The sequence below is a fragment of the Haliotis cracherodii genome, unplaced genomic scaffold, assembly GCF_022045235.1.
Source record: "Haliotis cracherodii isolate W230 unplaced genomic scaffold, xgHalCrac1.p SCAF_7, whole genome shotgun sequence".
Taxonomy (NCBI): Eukaryota; Metazoa; Mollusca; class Gastropoda; order Lepetellida; family Haliotidae; genus Haliotis; species Haliotis cracherodii.
The window spans coordinates 49,914,344-49,927,311 of record NW_027266330.1 but is presented as its reverse complement, the minus strand read 5'-3'; the positions used below and the strand labels follow the sequence as shown (position 1 = coordinate 49,927,311).

Sequence of the window (12,968 nt, the reverse complement as noted above, 5' to 3'; positions counted from 1 at the left end):
ACAACTCAGAAACCGGAATAGTAGATTTCTAATTCCGTCTACGGATATTTTCTCGTCTCCGATGACCAATCGATAAATCAGGTAGGCAAGGTTTTTTTTGGGTTTTTTTAATTTAAGTTACTTTCCTTACCTTTTTATGTTTTATGGTTTCTCTAAATCTTAGATTTTTCCCCGATACAATTGTAAATCGGGTTTTAGTTTGGGATTGATCAGGAGCAGTCGCATTTGCTCTGTGTCAGCGGCCACATCTGACAGGGTACGACCTTGATTTCATTGGTGCTAGATTCCTCTCATTTCCGAAAACAAGGCGTCAAAGTCAATATCGCTCAATAAATCGATTTCGTTCACCTCAGTAATTTAAGAGAATTAAGTTTCTTCACTTGCGTTATTAGTATTGAAAGATAGCCATTCCCTATCCGAATCACCGCAAGGACAATCCATTTTGTTTCATGTAGCAGCTAAACGACTTCAATCACCAGAGCCAAAGCATTTATTTATTTATAAGTCAGATGAAAATGTTACAAGACCAGGCAAAAATACTTAATTTATTATATTGCTGATAAAAGCAGGGATTAAAAAGAAAATAGTAAAACGAGTTGATCGTAAACACCGATCGAGAATTCGGGGAAACCCCGGAAAGTAGTTCCGGCAAAAGTTCACACGATCAATTGCACACAAAAATTGTTCACATCGTGTGAACTTTTTTTGTCCGTTCACAGGTGTGTGAACGCCAAATATCCGATCATGTGACTACCCCTTCGGCCAATCAGCATGAAAGAAACAGTGTAAACTTCAAAGTATGAAATTATTTGATGTTGGTTGGTTGGTTGGTTGTTTAACGCCGCACTCAGCAATATTACAGCTATATGACGGCGGTCTGTAAATAATCGAGTCTGGACCAGACTATCATGAGCATCGATCCACGCAATTGGGATCGATGACTTGCATCAACCAAGTCAACGAGCCTGACAACCCGATCCCGTTAGCCGCCTTTTACGACAAGCATGGTCACCTTTTACGGCAAGCATAGGTTTCTGGCGTGCCTGTTATTGGTTGATACATGTCATCGATCTCAATTGCGTGGATCAATGCTCATGATGTCAATCACTGGATTGTCAGGTCCAGACTCGATTATTTTACAGACCGCCGTCATATAGCTGGAAAATTGCTGAGTGAGGCGTTAAACCACAAACAAACATAAAGAGAACGGATCGTCTTCCCGTAGGAATTCTGTGCCCCCAGCAACCTGTGTCAGAGGCGACTAAATGGCCGTTGAATCCACAATGGAATGTGTACAACGTGATCTTGTACGATATGATATAAACACTATCAACATAAACTGTATAACGGCAACAGTTTATCTCGCTTTTATCAACTGCGACGCAGGACAATGTCTGCGTGGTGATATTAAAGCTCATCACACAGTAATTGGTTTCTCTTTTGCCGCGTTAACGTGTCACCTCAGCACTGTAGAGGAGTTTGCGATAACGTCCCCGATCCTAGTCGCATGACGTCACGTCACGTGAAGATGATGACCTCTTGTCTATATAGGGTTGTGTTCCGCATCAGTTGATCAATTGAAGGTCCAGAAGGAGGAGCGGTCCAGCAGTAATTATGAGCTATCCAGGTAAGTTTTGCTTGTTAGTTGGTTGTTTAACTCCGAACGTCCAGCTACGACAGAATGTCCGACCACACAATCCAGTGATTTACATCAAGAGCATCGAACTAGACAATTGGGATACGATGAAATACATCAACCAAGTAGACGAATTTGGTCACCCGATCCCGTTAATCGCCGCTTACTATGGCTTGCTGAGGACCAATTCTAACCCGTTTCACGGATCAATCCCGGTAAGGATGCTTGTCGTAAGAGGCGACTAACGGGACTTGGTGGTCAGGCTCGCTGACTTGGTTGATGCATGTCATCGATCCCTATTGCGTGGATCGATGCTCATGTTGTCAATCACTGGATTGTCTGGTCCAGACTCGATTATTTACAGACCGCCGTCATAAAGCTGGAATATTGCTGAGTGTTGCGTTTAACAACAAACAAACAAACAAACAAAGGGAAATAGGTGCCCATAAGGACAAACATGTCTTTGTTTGGATTATTACATCTCACTGATATAAACTGACACACTCTGACAAATCAAGGAGGTGAATATCGCTTTACATATCAGAAATGTTACGAGTGTTGTATATGCTTAAAGAATACGCATTCGTCTTCCCGTGGAAATTCTGGGTCCCCAGCAAAATGTGTCAGAGGCAACTTAATGGCCCTTGAATCCACAATGGAATGTGTACAACATGATATAATACGATTACAATATTTTCAGGCTACCCAGGCAATCCCTACTACCCCCAGGGTAACGTTCCCCCACCCCAACCCGGAGCATACCCTCCACAGTATCCAGCAGGTGCCTACCCTCCACAATATCCTGCGGGGGCGTACGCCCCACCCCCAGCGGGCTACCCCTACGCCCAGCCCGCACCACCCGTGGTTACCACAACGACGTACACGCAGGGGTTCGGACCACATGGCCAGTCAAGGACGGTGTTCAGAGACCCGTGTGGTGACAAGGTCGTGGTCAAGAGGGATGGATTTGGCCACGAGAAGGTCATCGTAAAAGAGGTCAGTTTATTATGGTTATGCTATCACTCTTCATGACACATTTTGTTGTTAAGGTTATGGTAGGGGATTGGAGTAAGTAGCAGTTATCACTGATACATAAACATGTCAGACACATGTCGACACTGCTGCAGACACATGTAGACATTGCTGCAGACACATGTCGACACTGCTGCAGACACATGTCGACACTGCTGCAGACACATGTCGACACTGATATAGACAAATGTAGACACTGCTGTAGACACTGCTGCAGACACATGTCGACAGTGCTGCAGATTCATGTAGACACTGCTGCAGACACATGCCGACACTGCTGCAGACACATCTCGACACTGCTGCAGACACATACCGAGACTGCTACAGACACATCTCGACACTGCTGCAGACACATCTCGACACTGCTGCAGACACATGTCGAGACTGATGCAGACAAATCTCGACACTGATGCAGACAAATCTCGACACTGATGCAGACACATGTCGACACTGATACAGACACGTGTCGACACTGCTTCAGACACTTGACAACACTGCAACAGACACATCTCGACACTGCTGAAGACAAATGTAGACACTGCTGCAGACACATGTCAACACTGACACACACGTGCCGACACTGACACAGAGACATGTCGATCGTTAAAAAAACGAGATTCCAGATTAACAGGGTCCGTTCTAACGGGCTTTCATTGTAACTCTTACAGGATCACCACCACCACCATCACCCCCCTCAGAACAAGGCCGTGTTCAATGACGGGTTCGGGCACAAAGTGGTGGTCAAGGAGGACAGATTCGGCAATGAGAGAGTCATCGTGAAAGAGGTAAGTTCTAGGAATGTTAAGCACTTTGTGGGCAAGCCTCGTTTTTTTAAGATATATTAGATGCCAAAAGGTAAGATTCTCTATCCATTGTGATGCAGCACACTTCATGGTTTGTGGGGGCACGGGTGACCAAGTCGTCTAAGACGACGCGATTCGCTGTGCAGAGTTGCGTCCCTTGGGCACGCCAGAAACCTATGATTGTGGGTTCGAATCCCGGTTCGCCCCAATTATGTTTCTAGGTTTGTCAGCACCATACCCGTGCTCGTGGGTTTCACCGAAGTGGTAAACGTCTGAGACCTGCATCACTTCGGGCTTTCCTCCCACATTAAGCTGACACGCCGCGTTATAACTGGAATAATGTTAAAAGCGGCGTTAAACCCAACTCACTCACTCACTTCATGGTTTATCTTCCTACATAGGGAGTTACAGATCAATTTGTTCTTTTCTTAGACAACGCAGCAAATTTCAATCTATTAGACAACAACTTGTAAATAATCGATACTTGATAATGACGGATATTATGAGGCACGTTCCACGACGTTAGGGTACGACGACAAGTACCAAGTAACCTTCCATTAGGTCGCCTCATACAAACAGAATACGTTGCTGGAGACGTTGTCTTATCTGACACAAACACACACACACACACACACACATGTACACCACGTTGGTTCAGCAACTGTGGCGTACGCAGTTATTGCAGTCTAATTGCCCTGCACTTCATTTGAGGACTCAACCTGGTTGGTTTGTTGTTTAACACCGCACTCAGCAATATTCCATCTACATGACGGCGTTCTGCAATAATTGAGACTGGACAAGACAATCCAGTGATTGACATCATGAGCATCGACCCACGCAATTGGGATACGATGACATGCATCAACCAAGTCAGCGAGCCTGACCACCCGATCCCGTTAGTCGCCTCTTAGGTTAGGCATAGTCACCTTTTACGACAAGCATGGGTTGCTGAAGACCTATTCTACCCCGGATCTTCACCTGTCCTGGTAGTAAGCAGTATTTCTACAAACCCATTCACTCGTTATGCGTCGGATACAATATTTTATCGTCTCACTCTCTAACCCATAAATTCAACGGAGGAGCTGAACTGGATTATCTCCCTTTCCACGTATAGGATCATGAGTTGTTATATTTTATATCATTGTAAAATATATACTAATGATACAGTATAGGCGTCTGAATTGGGAACCCATGTGGAGTGCAGGTTAAAACCTATGCTTGTCATAAGAGGTGACTTAAAGGATCGCGTGGTCAGGCTGGGTTCATGACGTGTCAACGTACCAGGATGGCGTGGATCGTTGCTCGTATTATCAATCACTGGATTGTCTTGTCCAAAATCTCGATTACTTCGTAAAACAACACACACAAACACACACACACAACCCAAACATAACACACACACACACACAAACACTCACACAAACACACATACACAAACACTCACACAACACTCACACAAACACACACACATACACACACACACACAACTCAAACACATACACACACAAACACTCACACAACACTAACATACACACACAAACACTCACACAACACACACAAACACTCACATAAAACATAGACACACAAAACATGCAAGCTTAGACAAAAGAAGTGATACTTATTAACCATATGTACATATCTAATATTTTTACCAATATTTCAAAGCCGAAAATCGCCCATATTCGCCCTCGACCAAATGTGAAAAAATTAATTGTCTCAGGCTCTAATATCTTTTCTATTATTAATTGTGTGTACATGCAATCTTGTCTATGTTCCAGAAACACGGACATCACCATCACGACCATCACTTCTTCTAGACAACCTGGGGAAAAAAACAAAATCTCCTTATATTGACAATTAAGTCTATGTGATTTATAATTGTGCCACGGTCAAGATTTTTCCTTTACTGTTTATCGCCCGCGTCTACTACAACCCATAACCGCTGTACGCATATCAGAAACCAGAAATGCGCACATTTGACGCGTGTTGATGATCATGTGAATCAGTGATTTTTGGTTGGTGAGTTTGTTTCTTAAAACTTCTGTCCGTTGCAGTTTCGTTAGAATGCCATATGTGTTGTTCCGAAAGCTCAAGACATTAAAAAGTGATCGTGAAACAGTTAGTTTTATAATGAGAATTATGTACCTGCAATGAGATGAATTTAAACGGGACGTCAAACCCCACTTCACCTAACATCATGTTCCTTTATCTCCCGTGAATACACACGGCGGCTGTACAGTGTAACACAGACAAGGTGTAACACTGACCCGTCGTTATCTATGAATACTGCGTGCATGAACTTTGTGCGAATGATACCACTGACTTGTACTGAAACAATGTGTAGAAAGGATAGCCGGAAATTAGTCTGTCATACAGACCCTGAAAGAAATATATCCAATACAGCCCGTGCAAGTCTATAATGTTTGGCAAGTCTAGATTACTGCAGTATCAGGGTCTGTGCAAATGTGATGAATTCACAAGCGAGGACAGAGCTTGTAATTATCAATAAATCTCTAGCTGTCATTAGTGTTTAGTATTAGCACATGTCACCCTCCCAAAGACCCACACTGAGCCAGGACCTGCTCCTGCTCTTCCCCTGCCTCTCTGGGCAGAGAACATGTGATTACATTGGAGACCTCCTCCACCACTCCCAAAGACCCACACTGAGCCAGGACCTGCTCCTGCTCTTCCCCTGCCTCTCTGGGCAGAGAACATGTGATTACATTGGAGACCTCCTCCACCACTCCCCAAGACCCACACTGAGCCAGGACCTGCTCCTGCTCTTCCCTGCCTCTCTGGGCAGACATGTGATTTGAGACCTACTGACATATACATCTGTATATTCTTTAGTTGTTTCATTGTTACCTTGGTGTGGAGGATTTCATTTATTTATTTATTTTATTTTGAGGTAAAAATAAATAGGAACGTTGATAAGTCAACTCCTTTGTCCCTAATGAAAGCAAATATACAGGGCATATATTACAGTGCCATGGGACTGATACAAATAAATTACAAATAAATAACAGTTTATTCAAATGAAGTAGTTGTTTCATTGTTGCCTTGGTGGGAGAGGGGAGGATTTCATTTAAAAGTTTTTCATTTTAGGGTGAACATGAAAAGGAACATTGATAAGCCAACTCTTTAGTCAGTGATGTAAGCAAATATACAGAGCATCCGTCTTCAGTTCCATGGGACTGGTACAAAGAAATTACAACAATTAAATAACAGTTTATTCAAATGAAGTCCCAAGTCGGCTTTAAGTATTGTGCACTCGAGTCACCTCACCTTGACATTTTCGACACACATTATGTGTAGAACATTCCCGATTCACATACACTTTAAACTTGAAGACATGACTCTGCCCATAGTGGTCTCTTCTCTGTCTTCTCTGTGAAGTGGGAGAACGCCAACATGATTTATATATACTCACACGCAAAAGAAACGCAAGTGGTTTTAAGCAATGAATTAACAAACACGGAACAATAAATTGTTTCGAGCTTTAGCATGTAGTGAAGCCTGATGGTGTTATCAATATTTTTGGTTGCATTTTGGAAGCCCTGTTTAAAAACGCTACATAAAAACATAATCGCCAAAACGCACCATTTCAATGAATATGTGGGTATCATGCACCCATTTGTCGCAAAATCGAAAATGCACGAACTATCACGAACTGTAGTGGGTATAAAACTGTGGCCGATTCTTGGACCTACCATTCCTTGGTCAACAATGCCACGCCTAACTCAAATTCAGAGAAAACAGGTCATCGGACGTTTGGAAGCTGAAGAGTCTGTCCAAGATGTTGCCCGTCATTTCAACCACAATTTACCGTCTCCTGCATCGATACAATGCTACACAGACCACAGATGACCTTCCTCGGAGCGGTCGTCCTAGATTCACCACACATCGACAAGATCGGCAGATTACCCGTAAACACCAGCGACATCTGTTCCTAACTGCAAGTGAAAGTGCTCGGCAGACCATAGGAACACGTAATCGACACATTAGCCGGGACACTGTGATCCGACGTCTCCGTTCCAACAACCTCAGATGTCGCCGACCAGCACGTCGTCCTGTTCTCCAACCACGGAATCGACAAGCACGACTTCAGTGGGCACAGGGTCATCGCAGTTGGCGTCATCGTGAGTGGAGGCTTGTCATCTTCCTTGATGAAAGTCGCTTTTGTGTCTCCCATGCAGACGGAAGAGTCAGAATTTGGCGGCGACAGGGTGCTCGTTTCGCTGACAGAAACGTTGTGGAAAGGGATCCATGGGCTGGACCTAGCGTCCTGATAGGGGCAGGGATTGGACTTAATGCGAGACTTTGACCCATGTGCTTTCTGAATGTTGGTCAAGGTCGGGGACACGGCGTCACTGCTCGGTATATCGACCAAGTGATCAGACCCCACGTTGTTCCATTTTTGGCACAACATCAACAACACATTTTCCAGCAGGGCAACGCTCGTCCCCATGTTGCCAGAGCTACCATGGCCTTTCTGCAACAACACAACATCCATGTTCTACCGTGGCCAGCCCTCAGCACTGATCTGAACCCCATCGAACACTTGTGGGATATCGAACACTTGTGGGATGAGGTTCAAAGGCGTCTGCACAATGTGCGCCCAGTCCCTACAACTGCCGATGAACTACGCACAGCTGCTCTGGATGTGTGCAGATGGATCCCTAGGGCCTTCACAAATCGTCTGATCCACTCAATGTACAGGAGATGTGTGGCAGTGATCAATGCTAATGGTGGTCACACCGGGTATTGACTGACATTTTGGGTATTGACCCGAAACTGTATAAGCCCTTAACATTTGAAAAAACACAATTATGTCATCTGCCTTTTAATCCATTAAACTGTCTTCAGTCAATTTTTTGTCAATCTTACCCTATTAGTATTTCTTGTCTTTACTGTTGAAAATAAATAACATGTATACTGCATACTCGACTTGCTTTTCTTTTGCGTGTGAGTATATATATATATATATATATATATATATATATATATATATATATATATATATGTATATGCGCCCATAGTGTTATTGATTTGTACGTAATAAACAGGGAGAACAAAATATAACAAAATTAAATTAAATCTTAATCAACGCATGTTGTCAATATTAAGAAAGAAAAACCTTACATATACTGCTCACTGCAGAGAAGTGTTGTTGCCCGGATAGTCAACACTAACAAACACTTGGTGATATAGGAGAGGGACTTCCCCTTCATATCCAGTCTCGATTGTGTCATGTTATATTGTGACCCGGCAGTATGTATCTTTCAATGAACATGAATCACGATTATAAAACGAAAGATGATGAATCAACTGATGCATCTCTGTTATCGTTGTTTATGTAACTGAGACATACATTCAGTCATTATAATACGGTCGTGTCAAATGTCAGCCAGGACTTCCCCGGGAATATCAGGGTGCGCTTTAACTATACCTGGGAACATCTAACAGATTGTGACCCGGAGATATTTACTCATTTAGTGAACATGCGTCACGACTGTGAAACGAATGACGATTATAATCCTATAATCTATTCAAGAGTCTCATCAATACATTCCACAATTCTGTAAGGTTTCAAATCCTTGAAAGTTCGTAAAAAAGAAGATGCATTTGTTTCTGTCCATCTCTCATTTACTGCGATCTCTGACTGCTACTATTCGGATAACGATAGTCTATTTGTTCTCTTTCTAATTTAAACTTGGACCGTTACGCACTAAACAAAGTTCTTCATATTCCATTAGCACACCCATCAAACAGTTACCAGCGCAATATGGTAAGATAATAATATGTCATGTAGCTGAAATAATGAAACCCCTTTATTATTTTAAAAATATCACCTCAGTAGCCATATTGTAATAATTTATTGTTTTCAATAGAAAATAACCATATCCAGCTGAGCAACCATCTTCTGAATGATAATTCTATTAGTGATGGGGCCACTTGTCGCCAACTCGTCTATATCTGTTGCTGAGCAGAGTTGTATGCCACAGGCGTGACAGTACCGTATGATCTCAGATTCTTCATATAACGCAAACCTATTTCAGCACAATACTACACTTTCGCAACTTCCCCCAAAGTGGGAGTGTCTAGGATGTGCCTCATTTGATAATTTCTTCCCCGTCAAGTTGACTCAACGTGGTGTTTCTCTAATATTAAAGCAGCGTTAAACATCACTCAGTCACACTATTAAATGGATTCAACAAAACGTATCAAGCAAGATGATACATTAATTCATGTACTAATATATCTGTATGGGTAGCTTTCTTTATTAGTTGTGTTAAAATATGAGGAAACTTGCATTAGTAATAGCTTTAAGAACAGGCAGTTAGCATGCTAGAGCTTAAGACTACGTCTATCGCATGTTGAGAAACCCGTCGTCTCAAAGCCCGTCCGACACGCTAGATATACACTGCACAAGATACACTGCACTATACGGGGGCAAGTTTGCCTCGCTCTCGCATAACCTGCAGGTGAGAGGCTCACACTAACAACGCGTGAATTTAGGGAGTAGAGAAGTAGGGCCGCTATGGTGCTGACAAACCTAGAAACACAATCGGGGCGAACCGGGATTCGAACCCACTATCATAGGTTTCTGGCGTGCCCAAAGGACGCAACTATGCACAGCGAATCGCAGCGCCTTAGGCGACTGGGCCACTCGTGCCCCCTTCATTTTTCTGGAGTGAGTGAGTATGAGTTTTATCAATATTCCAGCAATATAACGGCGGGGAACACCAGAAATGGGCTTCACACATTGTACCCATGTCGGGAATCGAACCCGGGTCTTAGGTGTGACGAGCGAACTCTTTAACCACTAGGCTACCCGACCGCCCCTATATTTCTGGAAAATGGAACGTTAGACAGAGACCTAGATAAACATAATAATATGTACATACTGATATATCGACTTAATAAGTGTCATTACTTCACCGGTTGCAAAAAAATAAACAATGAAAGTAACTGAAGCGTATTTGAAATTTCACAAATACGAAATTGCGATAGGGAAAAGTAACATTATTTTTATAAACAACATCTTCATTTTTACATCAGGGTTGAAATGTAAAACAGTGTCAAACCTTCTCACAATGTACTTTTTAAAATATGATTTCAAACACCTGAAAGAATCAAATAGTATGAATACAAGTTCTTTTGGTTCTTAGTTATTCACAAAGGTAGCTTCACACAGAATATCCATATGAAGAAACGAACTTGGGGATGATGCATTCATTGATACAATGCAATGATAAAAGTATTACTTCATTATAAGACACCATGTGCATGCTGTGATATGACAAGGGTCCATGTATACCTTCTGTATAGCCGGTGAAGTCAAGTCCAGGGAAATATGCGATGGGTTTCAGTAGATTCAGAAAGGCTGCAGATGTACTCGGTTGCCCCTTGTCTGCAACAGGTTGACATATTTATACATAATTAAACATATATGTGTATATGTGTGTATGTGGGTGCGTTTTCAAATGAGACGAAGATATGGAGTCAATGCGAAAAGGAATGCGTTATTGTAATTAGCGTGAAATCCCGATTGTTCGGAAACTACTCGTTCTGGTGATGACTGTTGATTGACTGGGAACGACACTCCATGTTTAAGAGGGGTTCACTGTACATGTATACACGAGAAGGGTGCAAACAAAAATAGAAATATAATCAAGGCGAACAAGGATTCGAATCTAGGACCAAGGATTTCAGGTACGCCTTATTGACGCAACAGTACACAGCTAACTGTGGCCCATTGGTGACGGTTAGTTCGTATCACTTTCAAAACGAACAAATTGAAAAGAAATACAATTTCAGATTATTTTTCACAGTAAATATATTGATGAAAGAATTTGCAAAAAATAATACTGCACGAAAAAGAGAGAAACAATTGTTATCCTGTACATCAAAAGCAATTTATGAACATAATTGTAAATTTTTACAAATGACTTTCAAATCCAAGAAAGTGATTTCGTTTTGAGCTCTATTGGCGCCCAGGGATGCAACTCATATCCTCGTACCGTTTTCTTTACAATATGGCGTGGCCGTGTTTATGTACATAATTTGATAGAGGTGAATCCGCTTGAAATAGGTACAGTTTCGTTAAAGATAAGCTAAAAAACGGTGAGTGTGTATGGGGAGCGGTTTTTTTCATTGTATCATCAGTATCTCTGACAGAGACAAAAGTTGAATTAACCCCCACCAATGTTTTCTGCATTTTTGTTTATCATAACCGTTAATTAATTTATCGTAACTGAAAATTGCTCATGATTTTATATTTTATTTTTGAAATAGGCCTATCTCTTTAATCAGAAAACGGTCCAAAAATACAAACGTATTTTTTTTTCATTTTATGTTTCCCCATCTGACTGTTTCGGGGTTGCTCCAATCCAAGAGAAAAAACAAAAGTGTGGTCCCAGACGCCTGTTCTATCGTGCCCGCTTTAATTAGCATGATGTTTACTGTGTGTTTTCCTCTATGGTTATTTCAATCATGGCGTCTGTGGCAGCTGTGTGTGCCGGCGTATGCTCACCTGTTCCTGCAGTGGCGAACTTATGCCAGGCTTTCTCCGAATGTTCAGCGTAGATCTACAGTAGAGAATTGATCGAGATAAAGCGGCCCGGGAAGTTAGGCATTTTATTAATGCGTAGCTTTTATAATCTTTAATTTAACTCTTACACAATCAAGTTGTTGCTTGAAAACTTTCGACCAGCATTGTATTGATGCATTATCAAACGGAGTTTAAGCAAATCTCGCATTCAAATTCGGGTTGGTGAATTCGTTTGAAGTAATGAAGGATCATGTTCCATTATCCAGTGCCCATATCAGTTGACAGAGCCATCATGCTTATTACCATGACCCGTGGGGTGAGGTGAAATGGGGTTTAACGTCGCGTCCAAGATTACTGCACTTATATAGCGACGTGCATGTATGTATGTGTGTGGCTGCTTGTACTAGTCCGGACTGATGCCGATTTATAGTGCTAGCTCACTGAGATACCATGCCGCTGTTTAACATGAATACCCCACTCAGACACAGGATACTGACTCCGAGTCGACCAGCCCTTGTTTTAGCCCCTTTATGCCGAACGCCAGACAGGGTAACAACAAGTACCATCCTTAAACGTCTTTTGGTATGACGCGACCTGGGATCGAACCCCGGACCTTCCGCTCTCCGGGCGGACGCTCTACCACTAGACCACGGAGGCGGTTCTCATGACCCGTGAACTCCGGGGTAGAAGGGTTTTCAGCAACCCATGCTTGCCGTAAAAGGTGACTATGCTTGTCGTAAGAGGCGACTAACGGGATCGGGTGATCAGGCTCACTTGGTTGATGTATGTCATCGATCCCAATTGCGTGGATCGATGCTCGTGTTGTCAGTCAGTGGATTGCCTGGTCCAAAATATTGCTGAGTGCGGCGTTAAACAACAAACCAAAGCTTATTACCATGTATTAAAATACGCCATTTTTTCAGTGCAGTTATGTCAGTCTTGG

General features: G+C 42.5%; 1 protein-coding gene across 1 annotated transcript; it reads left to right on the top strand.

The window, feature by feature from the left end:
• The first annotated feature begins 1,536 nt into the window (after positions 1-1,536).
• Positions 1,537-5,330, top strand: LOC139448383 (uncharacterized). The gene is made up of 4 exons (XM_071229927.1): positions 1,537-1,627; positions 2,337-2,632; positions 3,337-3,453; positions 5,250-5,330. The coding sequence occupies exons 1-4, from the start codon at positions 1,615-1,617 to the stop codon at positions 5,286-5,288; spliced, it is 465 nt and encodes a 154-aa protein (XP_071086028.1). The 5' UTR covers positions 1,537-1,614; the 3' UTR covers positions 5,289-5,330.
• The last annotated feature ends 7,638 nt before the right edge of the window (positions 5,331-12,968 follow it).

Excerpts from the sequence above, each read along its gene's own strand:
- LOC139448383 (XM_071229927.1), top strand. Across the intron at positions 2,633-3,336 it reads AGAAGGTCATCGTAAAAGAG|GATCACCACCACCACCATCA; the intron begins GTCAGTTTATTA and ends TAACTCTTACAG. Across the intron at positions 3,454-5,249 it reads AGAGAGTCATCGTGAAAGAG|AAACACGGACATCACCATCA; the intron begins GTAAGTTCTAGG and ends TCTATGTTCCAG.